General features: G+C 43.0%; 1 protein-coding gene across 4 annotated transcripts in view; it reads left to right on the top strand.

Annotated features, from left to right (window-relative positions):
- Positions 1 to 24712, top strand: part of vps13d (vacuolar protein sorting 13 homolog D) — a 229771-nt gene that overhangs the window by 48298 nt on the left and 156761 nt on the right. For 3 of the 4 annotated variants that reach the window (XM_067970598.1, XM_067970597.1, XM_067970600.1), the window contains exons 22-24: positions 4166 to 4292; positions 6065 to 6245; positions 20127 to 20351. In XM_067970598.1, the coding sequence (XP_067826699.1) occupies positions 4166 to 4292; positions 6065 to 6245; positions 20127 to 20351 (533 nt within the window). The remainder of the gene's footprint in view (positions 1 to 4165; positions 4293 to 6064; positions 6246 to 20126; positions 20352 to 24712) is intronic. The other variant, XM_067970599.1, reaches the window with a different exon arrangement.

Below are 24712 nucleotides of genomic sequence, written 5' to 3'. Positions count from 1 at the left end.
GGACAGAGCCAATGAGGAGAAGACACAGACTAGGCGAGCAAGCCTAAACCAAAGGGAGAGAGACAGCACAGCTTGAAGAGATAAGTTTCGGAATAAGAATGAAGAATCTGGGGCGTGGAGCCAGAGCGAAGACTCCGGAGACCAACCATCGCGGAAGTGGAAGAACCTACGTCAGGGACGTAAAGACGACGTCGAGAGAGAGAGAACGGAACGCCTGGCCAGCGTCAGCTCTCTTTTTCGGGTATTATCCTTTATATTCTGTGACCACTCGGAGTGCCAGAGAAACCTAGTGGGTGTGCGTTTGGATCCTAGTTTGGGTATAAAACTGTATAACCTGGTACAAACTGCACGTTTATATCTAACCAGACGTATAAGCTGTATGTATATGCTCTAACAGCGTGAATAAAGCGAATTGAGAGTTAAGAGAGAATTGACTCTTCTCTTTGTACTAAGCCAATAACCGTAACCGGTGACCTCCGGTCAACAAAGGGTACGTTCTCCCCCTTCACCAATACCACCCCCTCTTCCCCCCCCCCCCCCCCCCCACCCTCCAACCCCAGCCCCTACTGTGGCAGAGCGCATTCTTCCCCACAACAAACGTGGCCAAAACAACTCCATATCCCAATCAGAATGAGAGATATTTGGCCTCCATCCAGAACTGACAAATAACAGGAAATCTCCACACCCACTCCAGGAAGTTCAAATAACACCTAAACCACCGCCAGGGGGGTAAGTATGCTCGCACATGATCATCCTGACCTGCATTTATTAGCCAGTTCTCTGTTTTCCCCCACTCTACTGACTAAACCAATCACCTGCAACACACACTGCTACCAGTGTAGGCACATTCGTGCTAAGAAATGTAATTAATCAATGTATTTCTCTCAACGAGGACCATGCAACCTATATGATATATGTATGCAAACACATGAAAATTCAATTTTAAAAAGCGGCGATCCTACCACTAGGTGTCATCCAACCACTTTGTTATCATTTCAATTGAGAAAATGTATTAAAGAACAAAAAAAGAACTTGCACCATATCATGCCCTCAGGATGTCCCAAAGTGCTTTACAACCAATTAATTACTCTAAAAATGAAGTCATTGTTTTTATGGAAATAGGTACGATTGTTAGCTACAACAATTTATCTTTATTGCAGTTTTGTTCTTGTATTTTGAACTAATCTGCCAATGAATTTATCCAATTGTGATCAAGAACCTAAAAATCTACCGCCTGTTCTTTAAATGCAAGCTTCATGGTTGAAACCTTGACAAAAGCAACCAGTTTATCCAAGGTTAAGACTTTCAGATGAATCTTTGTATACCTGGATTGAAAATTGTAACAATTATTGAAATGATTCATCAAATATTCAGTCCTTGAGTTTCTTCAATAGAATGCTAACAAGTCAATGTGCAAGGCTGAACACTAAAGTCACCTCCGCCTTTTTAAAAAAAAATTGTTCTCTGGGTGTTGACGACCCTGGCTATCCTTAGTTGTCCTGAGAAGATGTTGATGGGCCTTCTCCTTGAACCACTGTAGTTCACATGGTGACGGGTGCTCCCACAATGGTTTTAAGAAAGAAATTCCAGAATATTGACCCAGGGACGATGAAGGAACAGCCACGTATGTCCAAGTCAGAATGGTGTCTGACTTGGAGGGAAACTTGGAGGTGATGGTGTTCCCAGACATTGCTGCTTTTGACATTCTCGGTGTTAGAGGTTGCAAGGTAGGGCAGTGCTATCAAAGGAACCTTGGTTAGTTGCTGTAGTGCATCCTGTATATCTATAGTCAGTGCGTCAGTGGTGGAGGGGCACCACTCAAGCAAACTACTTAGTTCTGGACAGTGTTGCAGCTGTACCCGTCCAGGTGGGTGGTGAGGTTTCCATCACATTCCTGACTTGAGCCATGTAATTAGTAGAGAGGTTTTGAGGAATCAGGAGGTGAGTCACTTGCTGCAGAGTACCCAGCCTCTGCCCTGCTCTTGTAGCCCTAGTGTTGATATGGCTGGTCCACTTAGGTTTTTGGAAGTAGTGACCCCCCCAAGATAATGTTGGTGAGAAATTCGGCGATGGTGGTATCATTGAAGGTTAGGGAATACGGCTGGGCTTTCTCTTCTTCGAGATGATCGTTGTCTGGCATTTATGTGGTGCGAATGTTACGTGGCACTTGTTAGCCCAAGCCTGGATATTATCAAGCCCTGCTTTAGGCTGATATGGGCTGCGTCATTATCAGAGTTGTGAATGAAGCTGAACACTGGAATCGTCAGTGAACAGCCCCACTCCTGACCTTATGACAGACGGAAAGTCATTGATGAAGTAGCTGAAGATGTTTGGGCCAAGAACATTTTCCTGAGAAACTGCTGCAGTGATGTTTTGGGTCTCCAATGACTGGCCTATGGCTGCCACAGCCACCTTTCTTTGTGTCAGGTATGACCCAATCTGTTGGATGGTTTTCCCTTTGACCCCCATTGACCTAAGTGTTGCTAGGGCTTGTTGGTGCCCTCGGTCCATGTAATGAGGTCTGGAGCTCAGTGCTTCTGGTGGAACCTGAACTGAACATCGGTGAGCAGGTTTTTGGTGAGTAGGTATCACTTGATGGAACTATTGATGACTCCTTCCATCACTTTGATAATTTGGCAGAGGCTGATGGGGTGATAATTGGCAGGGTTAGATTTAGTCTGTTTTTTGTGGATAGGACGGAGCTGGGAAATTTTCCACATTGTTTGTTGGAAGCCAATATCGTATTAGTACTAGGATAGCGGCTAGCTCTGGTGCACAGATTGTCAGCACTACATTTGGAATGTTGACAGGACCCGTAGCCTTGGCTGTGTCCACTGCACTGAGCTGCTGCATAATATGTGTAGTGAACTGAATTACCTGGACACTGGCATCTATGGTTGTGGGAGCCTCAGGAGGAGGCCAAGTAGGGTTAGCCACTAGTGATTGGAGGTCGATATAGTACAGCCTCCAGTCAGTGTCCTAACCTGCATTCCTCCCTCAGTTAACACCCCAAAAGCAGAATAACTGTTCAGGCCTTATTGCTGTTTGAGATCTTGCTGTGTGCAGCCTACCTAATGATAGTACACTTCAAATTTCATTGTATCACTGCAATTGTCAGTTAGGCTTAATGGAAGTACTCTCACCTCTGAGTCGGGTTGCAGATCCATGTCCTGTGTAAGGACAAGCACATAACCTAGGTTGATACTTTATTATAGTACTAAAGGAGTGCTGCAGAGTTATTGCCCTTCTGAAGAGACATTAAACTGAGGCGCTGCCTGATTGTTCACATACTTCCTGTAGCACTAGTTGAAGAAGGCCAGGGAGTATTTTCAATACCCTGGCCAACTTTCCTCATTCCGCTACACTACCAAAAACAGATTAACTGCTCATTCATCTCATTGCCCTTTGTGGGATCTTGCTGAGTGCAAATAAGTAATTCATATTTGCTGAAGCACTTTTGTAGGTTTCTGAGTTGTGACAAAGCAACATAAACATGTCTTTTCTTCTGGTTGCCTGGCTAATAACCTAAAACTTTTTTTCTGATTGTAGCAAGTTCATTGAGATTAACTCCATCAATATTCTGTAGCAAAGTGTATGTACAATGTTTCACCTTAATCAGTATTAATATTCGAGCATTGACTGCTTCCACATGACTGATGTGTTTATAATATCCTGACTATAATGTGTCACTGACTTGGAATCGGTTGTATCATGCAGTGTTGAAACACCTATATACTGCACCACAGAATGGTGGGGCACCAGGTCAACCTCTCTATTCCATTGAGTTTCCAGTCTCTGCTTCATTGCACTGGGGTATTATAGAGTGACGGCAAGGCATTCACCCCACAGTAAGGGCTTCCATCAGTCCTGGAAAAAAAAATAGAGACCTTGTTTTCAAATCTTAAACAAAATGCTGGAAATAGATGAGAGATTATTAGCATTTCTCATAATGGTAGCTGAATTGACCTGGAAGTGCACTGTTCTGCGATAGAGAATGGAACATCTGCATTCCTGTACTGAACCCATTATTAGATAGCCTCTCTAAGAGTCCTTCTAACACTGATTCTGGAAAAGTAAAGGATGTTGAAATATGGAATGTAATAGTGCTTAATACCTAATCAACCCTCTGATTTGCTAATTGTGACTGTCCATTCTTATTGTGCAGATGGTGACTTTGCTCTACAAGGCAGTCTCGGCAGCCTTTCCCTCAGTGATTTGACGCCTCACGGAGAGCTGTACAAAGAACGTTTCACCACCAGTGGCAAAGAGGCGCTCGTGTTCAATATTTACAAGTATGCATTTATATGTGTGTGTGTATTTTTATTAAGTTTTTAAATTTTACTTTATTCATAGAATGCTATAAATGTTCTTTTTGGGTTCTTCCCAAATAAAATGGAGGAGTGAGAAAGAGCCTCGAGTTGGGTTTTGGCATGTTCAATTTTGTATGGCAAAGCAACGAAATGAAAAATTAACAATAGTGGGTCATCAAATTATTACTGTGCAAGATCCATGATGTCACAGGAAGATGAAAGGTTTGTCCCATTCCCTCCTACAGAATTCCAGGCAGAGAATGATTTAAAAGGGAGATTACTACTGGTGAAAATCTTCCCCATTCTACACCAGAACTGTGCAGGCAAAAAAAAAATTCAAAAGAAAGGTTGCAGGTGTTGGATTGTAATGAACGAGGGTGCTTGAGGGAGCAAAAGGCAGCTGCTATTAAATCCTGATTGACTTAACATATCACATAAAAATCTGCTGCTGATCTTAAAAGTTTCTTTTGCCTCGAGTAAAATATGTTCAGCACAGCTGGGGTGGGCTCTCATGTTGCATTTGTACATTAAAAAAAAGTTCCTTTTTTTTTTCGGTTTTCCACACATGCACCTATGCATCAGTGGAGAGTGTAGGCAGCAGCCCCACTCTGCCCTCCCCCTCCAAAACTAGGCTATCACTGCCATTCCAATTGGTTGCTGTAAGCCTCCTAAGAGAGGACTGCAATGATTTGCCCTCTTTCTATAGTTTTCCCATGGATAAGTACCCAGCTTCTACTTGATGTCTCTCTATGACAGGCATCTGGGGAATTGTGGGAACAAATCCATGCCTTGTGACCACATGGCACACTATTTTGGAGCTCCAACTGGAGCTCTAAAATAGGATACATTTTGAGTTCATCATGTATGGATGTTATTGATGCAGTTTTAAAACCATGGTCATCCTGTATGAAGTGTGTTTAATTTTTTTTGTTAAAGCTGGTCCAATTATAGGTGAAATTTTAACAAATCTCTGAAAACTTTTTATAGTATTATATTTTTCTTTTTATTGCTACAAGTGCTCTGAAGTTTATTGATGTTCTATCTTGGCTCTTATCCTTTCCATCTCATTGTCTACGTCCACCTCTATTACATTGCATGCCCCTGATCCTACATTATCCCACGTGTAGCTGAAATCCTCATCCATGTCTTGTTACCTCCAAATATGATTACTCCAATGCTTTCCTGGCTGACCTCCCATCCCCTACTCTCTATAAACTTCACCTCATCCAAAACTCTGTTGCCATATCCTATCCCATATCAAGTTCCGCTCGCCTATTACCCATTACCACTGTTCTCGATGACCTACATTGGCTACCAGTCCTAAACACCTCAAATTTAAAATTCTCATCCTTGTTTTCAGATCCCTCTATGACCATGTCTCCCCTCCCCCCCCTCCCCCCGCCGTCTCATTCACATCCACCAGTGTTAATATCCCTCCCCCGAATTTTCCATTCCTCTGACTCAGGCCTTTTGCGTATCCCCACTTCCTTCACCCCACCATTAGTTACTGTGCTTTTAGCTACCTAGAACCCAAGCTCTAGAATTTTGTTCCTAAACTCTTCCCCCTCTCCACCTCTCTTCCCCCTTTAAGACTCTCTTTAATACCCACCTCTTTGACCAACCCCTCCTAATATTTCTTACTTTGGCTCGTGTCCACTTACACCTTTGTGAAGTGCCCTGGGATGTTTACGTTAAAGGTATTGTATAAATGCAAGTTGTTGGCAAATAAGGCAGTTCTTTTTGTCTAAAACCAGGTACGGCAGAGCAGACCCGAAGCTGAAGCGAGATTGTGACATGAGAGTGAGCCTTCAAATGGCATCGGTGCAGTATGTACACACCCAGCGCTTCCAGGCTGAGGTGGTGGCATTTATTCAGCACTTCACGCAGCTACAGGATGTACTGGGGCGGCAGAGAGCAGCCATAGAGGGACAGGCGGTAAGATATTTTCCTTACCAACTACTATGTGTTAAGCAATAAGAGACCAAGAAATCTGTTGTCCATTCCAGAATCCTTTTTATTAACTTTGGCTGACTTTCCCTTCTTTAGTTCAGGGGCACTGACGCCCTATGTAGCACCCCAGCAACTATGCTGGTTGATCAGCTGGCTCAGCACAGACCTGAAACCTTCTCGTCTGCATGGCTCAGTTGCACACTGCCTTTACCAAATTAACCATTTTGGGAGCGTTGGAATCCTCCTATTTGTACTTCAGAGATTCTACTATCCAATAATTCCACCTGTCACCAAATTTCACATTCTTCAAAAATTCTGGATGCATTCTTATAAAGAAGGGGAATAGCGCATTGTACAAGAGTACCTGAATCATGGAAACTGTGCATCAAGTTATTTGTTGCTGCTTCAATTCTCTTTTGTTTAAGTGTTCAGCTTTGAAGGATTATGCTATGTTCAAAAGTCTGTATGTCCCACTAATTTGAAGAAGTGCTGACAGTGGTGTGCCTTTGTGAAAAATACTACTCTGGTGTTTGCCTCCAAGTGTTGCTACAGTCATTGGATGGCGTCAAAATGTTTGAAGACCTCCCCATATGACAGAACAGCAGTCTTGACAGGACTATTTAGTATGGTCCTAGACTGGTTAGCTGTCTTGTGTGTCAAGGGCCCCCAGGCAGGCAGCCTCTTGTCTAGTTTTAGCTGACTGGAGCTGGGAATTCGAGGCCAATGAGGTAACATGGTGGAATTAAGTCATACAGACTAATAGTCTGGGTGCGCTGTGCCATTGAACTGCTGTATGTGTGAAATTATTGATAATGAAAGGAAGCAGTAAGTATTTAGTGCACTGCCAAGTTTTAAGATAAAGAATGAGGCATTGGGATCACTGGATGAATTGGCCTGCTTACAGTTACATGACTATAGCGCTGTTTTCTTTTGCTCCACCAATTTTTCCTTTATGGTTTTATACTCCAGAACTTTGCTATGGAAGAAAACCAGTTTTTAAGTTAGCAGTTTTTTTTAGAATGAATCAGATTCAGGGATAAACCTAACCATTAAGAGGGAATCAAAACAATGAAATTTTACTGCTTTGTTGGCTGTAGTTCTTCATAGTAGTTTGAGATCCATTCTCCTACTTTGTTAACATTGCTGCTTTTTTGTCCGTTTCCCCTGTTTCTGATTGCTCATTTTTCGTGATCGCTCTCGTTATTCAATGTTGCCAATAATCTGATTTCATGTATTGGCACCAATGGACTATAGCATAAATTGCATTTAAGCAAATAGGCTTTGTGTAATGCTCGTAACTTGTCACCTCAGTATGCTCGCAATACCAGTGAGTGACAGACCTGCAAGCACCAGTACTTCCTCCTAGTGTTCTACAGCACAAAATGCAGACTCTGGACCTAACCCAATTTGGAAGGACGGAGGCCTAGAAATTGGTCCCCAACCCCACGGGCCGCTGCTGGCTGCTGCTACCGAGTCTTCCGATTCCGATCCCGCTCCCACTCCCACTCCCGAGTGCTTGAATCGGTGCCACTGGTAATGTAATTACATTGGGCCAGAATTTGCTGTCAGAATAATGGTGAGGCTAATGGCGTCGCCGTTATTTATGCTTAAATGGTACAGCAACTTAAGGCGAGGGGCAGATGCGCGTTTAAACGCAGATACCCAAAAGTTGCTGTCCAAGGTGTGCTGCTCCACCGTTAGCTTCACGAAAATGGCATCTCATTGTCTGCCTCACCATTGACATGCATTGAACAGCGTGAAGTTGCTGTATTTGCACAGTAGAAACAAACTAAACTCGTCGCAGAAAGTTAAGTCTTGTTCATTTCAGTCCAAGTACTCTTTTAACGACGTGATAAGTGTTAATTGCTGCCGGTCAACCTCTCTGGTACTGAAATTAACTATTACAAGTGTGGAGTCTCATTACTTCAGATTTTAATTGTTGGAGATTTTAAAAAATGTAAAATTTAAAATTAAAAAAAAATGTTTTACTTTTCCTTTCTGTCTCTTTTTTTTTTCCTCTCTCTTTCCCTCTCTTTATTTCATGTTCTGTACCTGATTTGACATTGAATTCACCCACCCTAATTTACACTTCGTTCTCAGTCCTTGTGCTGTTAATTTTACATTCCTTCAATCTGATCGGTTAAGGAGATACACAGTTGCTTGCCCTGATCGCTCAGGTCCCAGATGCCCTGTTTCCCTCGCTGCAACGTTATCAGCTCACACTTTCAGCCACTTGCCACGCAAAAAATTTAAAAACCTAAATGTGCAAGGGCAAGTCTAACTAACGGCAGATGCTGTTAGATGCCCTGCAACAGCAAATCATGGCCCATTGTGTTTTGAGCTTTTCTAAATTTGTATTTGTTCTCTGCTTTTTCTCCTTTTTTGAGTCATTCATTCCTGCCCTTCATACTCTGTTTCTTCATAACTCCAAAGAGTGGGCCACAGATTTCATAGCTACATTAATGTCGCTCAGGATGATGGCCTATGTTTCTGTAGTTTCAGGATTGGCTTTGCCAAGTTTTTCCGTCTTGCCTCAGGAGGGAACACTGCACTGCAGCTTGGCATTCTGTCTCACAGACTGTGAGTATTGATGAACTTCACCTGGTAACAAAAAGTGAAGCTGAAATTCCAGTACCAGAGCTAGTGTTTCCAGCCCTGTTATCATGCAGAACACAATGGCAGCATCTGTTCGCAACTGTTTTAGAAATGTCAATTTAATGGAATCTTACCATATGATTTTATACATTTGCTTTGTTCTTCAAAATCAGCATTCATAAATCACCAATTGTTTTTATTAATTTTCCATGCATATTTTGAAAATTAAGGAAACTATACTTTGCAAGCTCAAACTCTAATTAATCCCAATAAGGGCCTCTTCATAATAGCAATTCTGTACTCTTCCTCGCCTGTTTCCCTTTCCTTTTCATCTTGGTTAGTCCTGAAAAGAGATTCAGATGAAGGATCCCTACTCAAAAAGTTAACCTGCCGTTTCTCTTTTTAGGTGCTGGTAGATCTGTTGTTTATTTCCAGCATTTTCTATTTTTAATTTCCTTACTCAGCGGGTTGAAGGTGGAGTTTGCCCATGTCAGCAAGGTACCTCATGGCATCTCTTTGGGAGCTGCTATGTGTAAATTGATACAAATGGTAAATTGATACAAATGGTTTTGTGTTTGAGCCTGTTGCCAGTGTTGTGCTAGGTTTGGCAGTAAACCCTCTGCGGTCAATAGCTAAATATCAGACAGATGGCATCACTTTGGAATTTTCCGGTGATGTTGCTGATAATTCCACTTTTCAGAATTCTGAGAATAAAGCTAATGGAAGGCAGATGCGGTTTAACACGTGTCCTGCTGAATAAGCAGCAATTCCATATGGTTAGGAGTACTGTGATTATGTGATTCGATCCACACACTGCTGAATGAATAAATATCTTATCAATAGACCAGTCCATTTAGCCATAAGGTCACAAGGTTAAATTGTGGACCCAACTGGCCATCGGGCATTGGCAGCTCTCCTTGGTGAGATTTTCTGGTGTTGGGTAGGCTCCATGATGGACCGATTTGTCACCTGCCAGTGCTGTACCTATGGGGGAGGCAACATTTATCCATGCTAGGCATTGACCAGTAGAAATACATTTTCTGATTGTGGAAAGTTCATTGACCTAAACTCTTGAGTCCACCTTGTTGATGGACTGTTATGAGGTAGGTGTTATTAGAATTTCTCTTCCCTCTCAGTTGGATGTAAAAGACCCCATGGCACTATTCAAAGAAGAGCGGGGCAGTTCTTCCAGTGTCGTGGCCAATATTTATCCCTTAACCAACAGTGGCAAAAAAGATTATCTGGTCATTTATCTCATTGCTGTTTGCGGGACCTTGCTGCATGCAAATTGACTGCAGTATTTCCCTACATTACAACAGTGACTACACTTCAAAAGTATTTAATTGGCTGTGAAATGCTTTGGGATCATAGTTTCATAAGGTTTAGATTAGCTATGGAAACAGACAAGGACCACTCTAAAGCAAAAATACTCAGTTGGAGGAGGGCCAATTTCAATGGGATGAGAACTGATCTGACCCGGGTAAATTGGAATGAAAGACTGGCAAGAAAAACTGTAAATGAACAATGGGCGGCCTTTAAAGAGGAGATGGTTCGGGTACAGTCTAGATACATTCCCACGAGGGAGAATCTATGATTCTATGAAAGGGAGAGCAACTAAAACCAGAGCTCCCTGGATGACAAAAGAGGTAGAGAGTAAGATGAAGCAGAAAAAAAGGGGTGTACGACAGATGTCAGGTTGATAATACAAGTGAGAACCAGGCTGAATATAGAAAGTTCAGAGGGGAAGCAAAAAAGGAAATAAGAGGGGCAAAGAGAGAGTGTGAGAATAGACTGGCAGCTAACATAAAAGGGAATCCAAAAGTCTTCTATAGGCATGTAAACAGTAAATGGGTAGTAAGAGGAGGAGTGGGACCGATTAGGGACAAAAAAGGAGATCTACGCATGCAGGCAGAGGGCATGGCTGAGGTACTAAATGAATACTTCGCATCTGTCTTTACCAAGGAAGAAGATGCTGCCAAAATCACAGTAAGTGAAGAAGTAGTTAAGATACTGGATGGGCTAAAAATTGATAAAAAGGAGGTTCTAGAGAGGCTAGATGTACTTAAAGTAGATAAGTCACCTGGACGGGATGGGATGCGTCCAAGGTTGTTGAGGGAAGCAAGGGTGGAAATTACAGAGGTACTGGCCATAATCTTCCAATCATCCTTAGATACGGGGGTGGTGCCAGAGGACTGGAGAATTGCAAATGTTACACCCTTGTTCAAAAATGAGTGTAAGGATAAACCCAGCAACTACAGACCGGTCAGTTTAACCTCAGTAGTAGGGAAACTTTTAGAAACAATAATCTGGGACAAAATTAACAGTCACTTGGACAAGTGTGAAATAATAAAGGAAAGCCAGCATGGAGTTGTTAAAGCCAAATCGTGTTTAACCAACTCGGTTGAGTTTTTTGATGAGGTAACAGAGCGGGTCAATGAGGGTAATGCGGTTGATAGAATCATAGAAGTTACAACATGGAAACAGGCCCTTCGGCCCAACATGTCCATGTCGCCCAGTTTATACCACTAAGCTAGTCCCAATTGCCTGCACTTGGCCCATATCCCTCCATACCCATCTTACCCATGTAACTGTCCAAATGCTTTTTAAAAGACAAAATTGTACCCGCCTCTACTACTGCCTCTGGCAGCTCGTTCCAGACACTCACCACCCTTTGAGTGAAAAAATTGCCCCTCTGGACCCTTTTGTATCTCTCCCCTCTCACCTTAAATCTATGCCCCCTCGTTATAGACTCCCCTACCTTTGGGAAAAGATTTTGACTATCGACCTTATGTGGTGTATATGGACTTCCATAAGGCGTTTGATTAAGTGCCGCATAATAGCCCATGGAATAAAGGGGGGAATGGCAGCATGGATACGAAATTGGCTAAGTAATAGGAAACAAAGTAGTGGTTGTTTTTCAGACTGGAGGGAGGTACAGTGGTGTTCCCCAGGGGTTGGTACTGGGCCCATTGCTTTTTTCGATATATATTAATGACTTGGACTTGGGTGTACAGGGCACAATTTCAAAATTTGCAAATGACACAAAACTTGAAAGGGTAATGAACATTGAGGATAGTGATAGACTTAAAGATGACATAGACAAGCTGGTGGAAAGGGCAGACACATGGCAGTTGAAATTCAATGCAGAAAAGTGTGAAGTGATACATTTCGGTAGGAAGAACGAGGAGAGGCAATATAAAAATTAAAGGATACATTTCTAAAAGGGTTGCAGGAACAGAGAGATCTGGGGTTTTATGTGCACAAATTGTTGAAGGTGGCAGGGCAGGTTGAGAAAGCATCCGGGATCCAGAGCTTTCTAAATAGAGACATAGGGCCTGATATTACCATGCCGACGGGGGGACGATTGGGCGCATGCGTAACGCGCCTGGTGAAATCAGTCTGCCCTGCGCGTATTCGCAGGCTAATAGGATCCACTTACCTCTTGTTCCGGGTTCCCCGCTGCTAAGCTGCGCGGCGGGCGGACTGCGCATGCGCAGTAAGGTCTGTCAGCTGGAGGAGCTCTATTTAAAGGGGCAGTCCTCCACTGATGCTGCATTAAATAGGAAAAAGTACAGCATGGAGCAGCCCAGGGGGAAGGCTGCTCCCAGGTTAATGATGCCTCACTCCAGGTATCATTGGATGGGGTGAGGAGGAGGAGGAGGGGGAGGACAGAGATCTTCCCCATGGCGGGCGGGAGGAAGCAGCCTGCCTCTGCCACCAAGAAGGCCTGGCTCGAGGTGGCAGAGGAGGTCACCAGCACCACCAACATATCGCCCACCTGCATACAGTGCAGTGACCTAAGTAGGTCAGCCAAAGTGAGTACACTTACTCATTCCCCTACACTCCATCTGCCACATCACCGCCCCCACCCCACATCTCCTTCTGCACTGCCAACACTACTCTGTCACATCACCCCTCACACCCACTCAAACCTCATCCTCATCTTACCTGCACTTACTCACCTCGCCAGTACTCATCCCGCCACTACCACTCAATCCAATCCTCATACAATCTCATGGCTCTATCTCATACTCCCCCTCTCATGCATCTCTTTCACAGTCAGCCTCACTCAACCTGCCACTACCTGTGCTGCAGCAACAGGGCGTGCTTCACATATGTGCAGTAGGCAGCGTAAGGCAAACGTGTCGTGAGCATGAAGGGAATGCACAAGGGTGTTTGAGGGTTTGTCATGGTTTTTACTTTTATTTAATTTCTGAGCAACTCACATTACATATTATATTGGCACCACTACTGCCATGTCTTTGCGAATCTTGTCTGGTTTGTGCAATAATGCCCTTTCCTGAGGATCACAATGAAGACCCACAACTGATGCCACCCATTGTGTCACTGCAGAGTGGGTGTAGGTGTATTTGCAGGGCTCTTTTGTGCAGACGACTGAGAGACGCCGGCGATGTCCCCGGTGGCACCCTGGAAGGATGCGGAGGAGAAGTTGTTGAGGGCAGTGGTGACTTTGACAGCGACAGGTAAGGAAGATGGTGCTCGGGCCAGCCAGGAGCAGCTTGGCATGAAGGAGGCTGCAGATGTCCACGACTACATGTCGAGTGACTCTCAGCCTCCGTGTGCACTGCTGCTCAGAGAGGTCCAGGAAGCTGAGCCTCGGTCTGTGGACCCTGGCTCAGCTTCCTGGACCTCTGTCTGTGGTTGCCCTCCCTCCTGCTGTGCAGGTGGATGTGTCACAGCACTGTGTTGTGGAGCTCCACGTGTCAGAGGTGGATGGCGAGGCTGGTGATGCTGTTCGCCCTCCGAGGAGGTCATGACTGCAGCTACAGCGGCCCCCATCTGGAAGATGTACATCTGAGGGGGTCCGCAAGGTAGGTACATGTGTCTGGACACCGGGGTAAGTGTGCAAGTTGGTAAATTTTGTTGTTAGGAGGAGGGTGGTGGAGGCCAAACTTTGTCCAAAGTGACAGAGTGGCCTCCTGCAATGAGTGAGGGTCTCCCCACGCCCCCCCCCCCCCCCAAACCTGTCAAATGGACCTTTGCAGCTGCCACAGGCTGATGGCTGCAACACATCCATTTGAACTGGGAGTGTTTCCCCCAGTACAGGAAGCAGTCCCAGCTGTTTGTAAAATTCCAACTCTCCTAAAAATCTCGTTAATCAGGTCTGTAAATGACCTGAAATACCAAAATATATACCTTAAGTGGCACCACTCCCACATGCGGGGGCAGTGCGTGCATGTCAGCGCATCAGTGGGGAAGCCGGAAGTGGGCGGGTTGGAGCCAGGCTCCCGCCCCGCCCCGCGAATCCCCGATTTTCACAGCCCCCCCCCCCCGCCACGAACGCACCCGATCGCGGGTGCTAAAATCGACCCCATAGAGTATAAAGCAAGGAGGTTATGGTGAACCTTTCTTAAACACTGGTTCGGCCACAACTGGAGTATTGTATCCAGTTCTGAACACCACATTTTAGGAAAGATGTGAAGGCCTTAGAGAGAGTGCAGAAGAGATTTACACTGGAATGATCCAGGGATGAGGGGCTTCAGTTATGTGCATTGAGTGGAGAACTCCCTACCTAACAGCACTGTGGGAGAACCTTCACCACACGGACTGCAGCGGTTCAAGAAGGCAGCTCACCACCACCTTCTGAAGGGCAATTAGGGATGGGCAATAAATGCTGGCCTTGCCAGCACCGTCCACATCCCATGAACGCATAAAAAAAATAAGCTGGGGATGTTCTCCTTAGAGCAGAGAAGGTTGAGAGGAGATTTGATAGAGGTACTCAAAATTATGAAGGGTCCGGACAGAGTAGATCGAGATAAACTGTTCCCATTGGTGGAAGGGTTAAGAACCAGAGGTCATAGATTTAAGGTGATTGGCAAAAAAAACCCAAAAGCGACATGGGAAAAAACTTTTTTTTTACAGAGAGAGTGGTTGTGATCTGGAATGTACTGCCTGGGGGAGGTGGGGGGCGATGGAGGCAGATTCAATCATGGCTTTCAAAAGGGAATTGGATAAGTATTTGAAGTCAAAAAATTTGCACGACTATGGTGATAGGGCGGGGGAGTGGGACCAGCTGGATTGCTCTTGCAGAGAGCCGGCATGGACTTGACGGGCCGAATGGCCCTCCGTGCTGTAACCATTCTATGATTCTATGGATGTTACTAGGTCATGAAAGGTACCATGTGAATGCAAATTCTTTTTTCACAGGAAGTGGTATTGCATTACCATTGTGGGCCAGCAAAGGGATTAAAGACAGCACTTAGCTGAGCTTTGTTTGGTGATGTGAACAAAAAGGTCCATGGATCAGGCAGATGTCACATGTTAATGAGGTTAATGCTGCTGAGAACTGTAGATTAAAATTGTCAAGGAAATGAAGACTGCTTCAGAAACCTAATTCCTTACCTCTGGCCCTCTACATAATAGAGAAGCCTCAAGAAGCCTTCACCAGTGCAGCCTCGGGCTGCAAGTGCCGAGGAAATCACTGTTTATGCTAAACACAGATTTCGCAGTTTTAGAGCAATAAACAAACTGAGTTTGCACAATTTGAAAGCTACAGTTTTTGACTTTGTTTTCAGGCTGTTGTATCTTCACTGATAGTTAGGAAGCTCAACAAGGCAGCAAGTGAGAAGCTGGGCGCTAAATTGGTCCGTGTAGCGCCTGTTGTTTCAGCGCTATGTGGCCTCTCGAGGTGCCAAGATTGCGTCTTGGCTGCACACGCACATTTCCAGCATGACATGCGCTGGACGCCATCTTGGTATTGGAGTTAGTGCATGCGCAAATACCAAACGCCGACTGTATGTAAAATAAGGAGAAAATGGATACAATCAGTGTGCAACGCTGATTTAAAGTGATAGACGCCATTTTGGCACTTAACGCTCAACTCAACGCACAGTCTCAACACCGACCATGTGTCTTAGAGTGCCTGGAGGACCCCCGACAGCGCTATTTAAAGGGACCACGCAGGATTTACAGGTCAGAGGCTGGATTATTGCTTCTGGCTGCCAAGACATTTGTAACTGTTTTTGGAGATCTCCTATACTTGAATAGCCTAACATTTAGAGCCAGAACATGCAGGAGTGAATTTAGGAAACGTGCAAAGGATGGGAGAAGTTTGGAACCCTCTTTGCAAACGGCAGCTGATCCTGGCTCAATTGTGAATTCTAAATCTGAGATTGATAGATTTCTGTGCACCAAGGGTATTAAGGGATATGGGGCTAAGGCGAGAATGTGGAGTTAAGTCACGGATCCGCCATGATTTCATTGAATGGCGGAACAGGCTCGAGGGGCTAAATGCCACTGCCATTTGCTGCCTCCTGATATACGCCATCTTCTCCTGCAAGAAAGCAGGATGTGTGTCTGGGTGATGTGCCTGTCATGGTTGAATAGCTGCCAATGTGTGTGGCCTGTGAGTTGTGGATGGGCGGCTTGCAACAATGGTAATGTGTAAGGGTGAGTGGAAGAGTTGAGTACTAATGGAAAGAGTTTGATGGTATGTGGGTGATGGAGGGTGTAGTGCATGGAGCAGTGGATGGGGCTAGTGGTGCAGTTGGTAGGAGATGCCACTTGACAGTTGACCAGATAAAAAGTGGCTAGCTTCTGTTGTGGCTTTCTGTGAACCATTTAAATTGCTTTATATAACAAAAGCTATGGCCTAATTTGATTGACAAGTTACAGGATACTATTATAATCTGATTTTCTTGCATTTTAATTTACAATGTCCAGCAAACTAGAAAGTAATGTCTGTGCACAATACTGTCTTGGACATAGTCATTGGTAAATTCCTGCAGCAATGTAAAAAGTTCCTGCAAATCAGTGAAATTAACAAAATGACAAAGGATAATATTTTGCCATTGTCCTTTTTTTAAACCTATGATCCTTAAGCTACTGGCAGATCCCTGCTGCCTGTGAGTAAGTTTATTTTATTTTTTCTTTGTCAATTTTCTCCCGTCCTGAAGGCATAGACACCTTGCTTGGATTAGTTATCCAGGCACCCTCTGATACCACGTCCAAGTGACTATTACTCATGTGTGAACCTAGGCAGTGACGGTCAGCAGGCTGTTTGATCTCAGAGGGCATCACAACCAAGCTCAAACCTGTCTTTGCATGACATCCACACGCATAGTTCCAACAGAGGTTGCTGGATATCTAATTGCTGATTTCCCCGTTACTAGCTCAAGGTCAGTGAGCCCAATTGCAGTACCCCCACCACCTCAGGTCATATAACTCAGCACCTCAAGCCCTCCTGGTGCATATGATTCAGCTACTCACTGAAAAAACTCGATAAGCCATCCAGAGGGCAGTGGGATGGGTTTCTGTTTCTGGTCACCGTAACTTTCTCAATGGTGGGGAATAACCTACGCAGATGAGCTAGTGCAAAGCACACTCTGCTGGCCTGTACACGTGGGCTGGACTGCTCAGCCTCCCAACAGTTGGAAAACATTGTTGGTTTCACCCCTGACAGTAATGTTTATATTGCCATCAGGGCAGTGCGTCTACCCACTCTTGGCCTTTCTGGAAGCAAGAGCATCACTGAAGTCAAGGCTACCATCAGCAGCAGCTCAGAAAAATAAATGGGATACAGTCAGACCGGTTTACTTTGTATTTATATTCTTGACCATTACTAACCCAGACCATTGTCTTTACATGGTTAATTAGTGTACTTCTGCTTCTGAATTGAATTTAAATATAATGAATACCAAAAATCAGACCCCCTCAAATAAAGAAAACTTGCATTTATATAGTGCTTTACCACAACTCTCAGAACCACCCTAAAGTGCTTACCATACAATTAATTGCTTTACAATGTAGTGACTCTTAAGTAGGCAAATGCAGCAGCTATTTTGCAAAGAACCATCAGTGAGATGAGGGAGGTCATTCTAACACATCAGGCGGGAAACCCACGGATCGGGTGGAACGCCGGTTTTACAACCTGCAAAATATTACTCTCCAGTGACAAGACACCAGGAGAACCACTGCTCCTCTTCAAACCGTACCATGGGATCGTTAATATCCACCTGAAGCAGAAAAGCAGTTTAATGTCTCATCTGAAATTCCGCACGTCACAGTACTGCACTGGAGTGTCAAAGCCTAGTTTATCTGCTCGTGGATTGAGGTGTTTATCCATTTGACATTTTGGGTGTATAACATTCATCATCAGTTCTGCCTGTTTACAGATAGATACTGACCGACCTGATGTGCATTTCTAGCATTTTCTGTTTTTATTTCAAATTTCCAATATTTTCATTGTTTTTCTTTATTAGAACTATATCAACTAGTTTTTCACTGAGGTGCTGTTATTTTTTATCCTACAATTGTTTGGCCTTACCAGTTAATTTCAATAAAAATTAATGAAATAATATCTCATTAGTACAATTTTTTTCTTCCGTAATATATAATATATATTTAACAGCCAGCCGTTAAGAAACAACTGAACTTTGTATTACTAATCTGAGCCAGGGTGAAGGCCTTGAAGGAAGGACAGTAATTGTCTGTTACATTGCTTAATTGAATATATTAGTGCAGAACAGTTGTAATGCAATTTGGGCCCTGTTAACCTGTTTTTCATCATTTTAAATGGTTTTGTAAATAGAACGTCTACGTTTGCAGGTCATACATAGTTGTGTGGGAAAGCAGAATGTCCTAAGGATAGGGATAGTATTCAGAAAGATCTGGAGACAAATGGTAAATGTAAATATACAGTGAAGGATACATCATTAGACAAGGTGCAACAGGAAAAGGATGTCTTTACTGGCCGAGTAATGAAAGTATAGCCCAAATAAAATGATTGAATCTCCAGGTAAATCCACAAAGACCTGGTATTAATATTCTAAAACAAAAGTGACACCTGTTTGCCAAAATTACAAAAGGACTGAGATATTCATAAGTGTTCCAAAAGGAGTAACAAAGATGGTAACATTTTAAAGATCACCTCATGGTCAACTTTTTGTTGTGTTGAAAATATTCTGAACAAAGTATTGAAAAAATATAAGTCAGGGACTCAGTATGTTGTGTCACATAGTTTTATGTTACAGCTCCTCATGCAACAAGTTCTGATCTCAGCTGTGTTTTCTGTCAGATTATTTTTGGTGTGGGACACTATTAGGTTATCAGTGAACATGTCAGGTATTGCACCTCCAGGCATGGAAGAGCAGCCGTGGCCAGAGCCAAATGAAACAGATGTTCTTTTTATCACACGCTATAAGATGGAGTTACATTGTGTGGTTTACCAAATCATTTGATACCACTCAAGAAACAGGGAACAATTTAAGGTACCACCTATTTTAAAGGCAGATCTTCAGCAGCAAATTGCATTTTTCTGGAGCCTTGAAAACAGAAGAAGTCCCAAGGTGCTTTATAGAGCAGAAATGGAAGAGTACAAGAGTTAAATAAGATGACTGAAAACGTGGTTGAAAATATAGCTTTTGAGGCTTTTCAAGGCTGAGAGAAATAGCACAGTAGAGCAATTTAGCATGAGAATTTGAAAGAATAGGGTCAAGACAGCCCATTGGTGGACAGAGGGAATGCACAAGAATCTAGAATCAGAGGGCTGAAGAGCTTAGCTGAGACACAAGTCTCGAGGGGCAAGGTAGGAGCGAGGCTAAGGTGGGATTTTCATGAGAAAGATGTTGAATTAGATGCGTTAAGGAACAGGAAGCCAGTGGAAGTCTCCGAGGGTGACGAGCGAAAGGACAGTGTGGGACAGTGGAGTTTGGAGCGAACTGGAGTTTATGGTTTTTCTAATTAATAATTATCCAGTAAATAATGCAGACAACTAGAAAGTGTATACACGTGTCAGAACTATAAGACTGTCCAAATGTTTGCAAGCTGCTTAAGTGTATACCATAGAGCCTCAGAAGCTACATGTGAATTTTAAATTAATTGCTATATATCTCAAAAGATTTAGGTATTCTGATTTAGGATTGTTCTGCAATGAGGCAACTGCACTAAGAATAGTCCTTGCACACCTCCCAGCTCATAAAATTCAGACCTGTCAATTTGGGCATTACTGAGTAAAACAATGTGAAGCGCAAGATATTCTGTATAAAACTGACCCTTTCAGTGCTAGTAGACAGTATGATGTGTGAAACTACTATAAAAAGAGTTTAGGACTATTAATGTTATGATAAAGGGTTATACCTGAAATGTTAACCTGTCTTTCCTCTTTACAGGTGTTGACTGACCTATGTGTTTACAGCATTTTCTGTGTTTGTTTCAGGGTTCCAGCATTTACAGCCCTTTTTTCCCTTTTCTTTTTACAATGACTAATTATCTTTTTCTTCTCTTCCTTCATCTCTGCATTGGGGATACTAGGTGCGAGACCGGGCACAGAGAGCCTCTCGGATCCTGCTCGACATTGAAGCCGGTGCTCCAGTCCTCCTGATCCCAGAAAGCTCCAAATCAAACCAGCTGATTGTGGCTAACCTTGGTAAACTGAAAGTGAAGAACCAGTTCTTGTTTGCTAGGTCACCGGGTACATTCTCACTGCGAGACAAGGTAGAAAAAATTACCATGGTTCATGTCTTTTTCCCTCAACTGGTGAGAATTCCTTTCATTTGTCCTTTTTTTGTTCTGCTGTTTTATCTTTCCTTGCCAGTTTTCCTCATTTAATGTTATGTCTGCATGTGTTCTGGAAATGCTTCTTGTTTAGAAGGAAGACTACATTCTTCACCTGCTTATTAAAGAGAGGAGGAAGCATAGTATTCAAAAATTGGATATGGCACAGGAGACTGCTGATAACCTTTTGGTCAACAATCGTCATAGGATGATCTTGTCAAGCTTCCTCTGCTGAACCTTCAACATTTTAATATTCCATGCACTGAATGTAGAAAATGTCCTAAGGCGCTTTTTCGAGGGGAAACGGAAGAGTACAAGTTAAATAAGATGACTGAAAACAGGGGTTGCAAATATAGGTTTTGAGACTTTTCAAGACCAAGAGAGAAATAGCAGTGTGGAGGGATTTAGGGAGAGAGTTTGAAAGAGCATGATCAAGACAGCCCATTGTTGGAGCAGAGGGAGAGGGAATGCACAGGAATCTAGAATCGAAGGGTTGAAGAGCTTAGCTGAGACATAAGTCTCAAGGGACTGGTAGAGCTAAGATCGGGGCGAGGCCAAGGTGGGATTTGCACACGAGAAGGATAGGATTGAAAAGTTGAGTTTAGAATTTGGGGTTCATTATTTTTCTCACCTTTCACTTGTAAAGGCTGGTGGTGTTTACATTAAAGCTACATTAGGGGTTTCCCTGGTGGCTCAGTTGGTAAAAGCTGTAACCGAGTCACACAGACAAGCGGTTCCTAGTTGTGATCCCCAGTTTGTGCAGATGTTGGCTGATCTCCACCAGTGGCTGGGATGCCACAGTTGGTGTTAGCACCCCAGGCAAGGGAAAAATCATAGATTTTCTGCTGCTTCTGGAAATTGCGGGCATGTTAATGACGGGTGAGATCAATATCAGGCTCAATTGTGACGCCCTGAATAGTCAAACAGCCTGTTGATAGTCACCATCTCAGCTCACAAATTAAGTATCGCCATTTGGGCAAGGTGGCCTGTTGAAATGTGCCCTCGAAATATTCAGTGGTTTTATGAGAAAAGATTTTTAAAAAGGGGAGAATGAAGTGAAAAATTAGTAGCTTGTAACTCTTGCATCTTTTACTTATTGAGAGAGGTAGTTGGGTTTATATTTAAAAAAAACAAACGGATAATGATTTGGATTTGGTTTTCAACTGAGATTGAGGCAGTGTTGGCAGGATAATTAGGTTCCTGTGTTTGACCTGGGGCTGAGACTATACTGTGAGGATAATGAGTGATGCATATTCCTGGTTTAAGATATTGTCAGGATAATGAATGGGCTGTATATACTTAATCTGGAATTCAGGCTGACTTGTAAGGATAATGACTGTGATCCAAAAAGCTAACTTGAGACTGACAATGATTTGTGATTCCGTATTGAATCTGGGTTGTGTTGTCAGGCTAATTGCGAGTTTGTTGGCATTTAAGCTATGCTATCGGGTAATGACTGATGGGCTGTACATGACCTGGGGTGGAGGCCACGTTGTCAGGATAATAGCTCGTATCCTGTACATGACCTAGGATTGAGGCTGTCAGGATAATGAGCATTTCCTATGTGACATGAGTTCAAAAGACTGCATTATCCAGCATTCAGAGCCCTCACCCATTGGTACGAAATGTACTCTTCAAACTTCAGTCATGTGCAGAATTGATTAAGTACAAACATTTCATATGTGATAGTCACATTAATTTTGTATTTAATGCAGTACAAAATAAGTAATATTGTAAAGTCCAATCGTCAAAGGAATACTAAAACTGTTAAAGACAGTAAGTATAATTAAATGCAGAATTTTTCTGGTGGTCTTCTGTAGAAAGCTAGCACACTATTCATTTAATCTTTTGCATTCACTGCATATTTGAAACAGTTTAATTATTTTTGATCCTTTTCTACTTTGTCAATATGTGATATATGCTGGAGATTTAAATTTTTTTTTGCCCTTTTTTCTTTTTCTGAGAATTTGATTTTGCACGCCAATTCATACAAGGACCCATCATTACTGCAGGTACACAGAAAAATCACCTGTTTGAAAGTTTTTGCAGAGGTGGTGATGTAGTATAGCACTTCCTTTTGTGTGTTCATGCACTTTTCAAAGTGCCTCCCAAGCCTTTTCCACCTACCGTAAATGATTTTATTTATATATAATAGAGGTAGATAGTCCTCATCTGCGCACTCCCAGACCTCTACTCCTCAACCTGCAGACATCGCTGCAAAGGATGTCCAAGTGTTTAAATGATGTTGTAGACTTAGATCAGTATTGTAAAAAGTGATTATGGTTGGGAATGAATGTGCAGGTCTTTAAATGAAATATTCTTTTTCACTATCTTCCACTGACTTGTGAAAAGCACATGTGTCTTATGTTGGAAATTCATCTATTGAACAGTGGCTTTCATGTCATAACAATGCATTCAGATTTAGGATTTGGTGCATGAAATTAGTGGGTTGCATGAGCTGGTGAAGGGTATGTCTCCTCTCTGTGCTGAGATGGTATGCGTTGGTAAAGGGTACTCGCACCTTTCAATTTTGAGAATGAAATGGGTTGGTAAACAATACCTCCCCTCTTTCAATGGTAAGGGGGAATGGGTTGTAAAGATGCCTTCACTACTGTCAGCGCTAAAGATGGAAATGTACCTGAGAAAGTACTCTTGTACCCACTGTGTGTGTGTGTGTGTGTGTGTGTGTGTGTGTGTGTGAGGATGTGCATCAGTGTGTCAGCATTTGTGTGAATGCGTTGTCTTTACACATGAGCTAGTTGTTTTGTGAGGAACAGATGTGGATATGCCTCTTTGATTTGTATATGAACATACAGATCTTTCAGCAACCAGTGCATCTAGCGGGATGTGTGAGTTTGATTTGACCTCAGTTCCTGCATGTGGTGTATTCTTTGGAAAGTACCATGCTCCAGTTTGGACTGAAAGCCCTGCCTGTGCCCCATGTTCCAGACACCTGCATGAAAATTGCTTTGTGTTCTTTATAATTCTTAATTTTGTGTTGAATGGCCCTTGGGGATCATTGTAGTGCATGATCCCATTCACATCATTGAAATCAAGATAATTAATTGTAGTGAGTTGTCACAGAACAGTCAGTGCTACATGGCATATTCCATTAAAAATGTAGAAGAACTGTCATCACAGTTTGTGGTAATCCATTTGGTCAGGAAAGCAATGCAGTTTAACCTAGTCTCAGATGGATTATGAAAGCTGTACTCCTGAGTGGGCCTAACATCTGTGTACGTTATGATCCTGCTGTATGTTGTATTTATACTACAGGTAGAAATGTACACACAAACTGGTAACTAAGTTATTTTTTATTCAGCTTAATTCTGCTGTAATGAACTAATCTCTGAGGAACTCGTTAAATCCTAATAAAAGGGTTGTCCTGTAGATACTGATTTAGAACAGTAGGGCAGCAACATTTATGCAGTAGGTACGGAAAATACCCCTGTGGTACAGTTATGCATGCAAACACATGCACACGCATGTAAATGCAACATATACACGCACACTCTCACACTTCTGTACTATAGGATGTACAGCTGGTCAGACAAATCTGAAATATTATAACTTGAATTTTGTATGTGTCGTGTTGACAACACCTATTTACTTCCGCCTTGTTGATCCTGAGCACACTTCAGTTTTATGTATATAATCAGTAACTTGCACAGCTAAGACCATAAGATTCCACCTTCTTTAGTCTCTGCTGTCATTTGGTCAAAGTTCATTGTAAAGCCTCCCTAATACTAACCTCCCATTCTATGAATGAATTGCAAAAAGATTTAAAAAAACAAAGGTAACATCTAGAGAATTTAACAACCAGCACTTGCTGCGGTACAGAGAACTTCGGCCTCATTAAAACTGCCTGGAGAAATTATTAAACATGTATTGGTTTGCAGTGAAAATGCCAGTTATTCTGCATGTGGAGATGCCGGTGATGGACTGGGGTTGACAATTGTAAACAATTTTACAACACCAAGTTATAGTCCAGCAATTTTATTTTAAATTCACAAGCTTTCGGAGATTTTCTCCTTCCTCAGGCAAATGTTTCAAGATCTCCTTGAAGCCTACGCATTTATACATATTGAACAATAATACATGGTGTTTACAGACTGCCCCCTGCAACTGCCCGTTGCCAAGGCAATCACTGTGTTCAGACAGAGAGGTGTTACCTGCAGAACCTCCGAATACACATTCAACAAAAAAACAAACAGGGAAAAAAAACAGAGAAAAAAAAACACAGAGAGAGGCAGAAACATCCGGAAGGCAGAGAGAGCCAGCAAATGACCCATTATATTAAAAACAGATAACATTTGTTCGCTGGTGGGGTAACGTGTAGCGTG

This window comes from Heptranchias perlo, chromosome 32 (genome assembly GCF_035084215.1).
Source record: "Heptranchias perlo isolate sHepPer1 chromosome 32, sHepPer1.hap1, whole genome shotgun sequence".
In the NCBI taxonomy this organism is placed as follows: domain Eukaryota; kingdom Metazoa; phylum Chordata; class Chondrichthyes; order Hexanchiformes; family Hexanchidae; genus Heptranchias; species Heptranchias perlo.
This window is presented reverse-complemented; position numbering and strand designations above follow the sequence as displayed.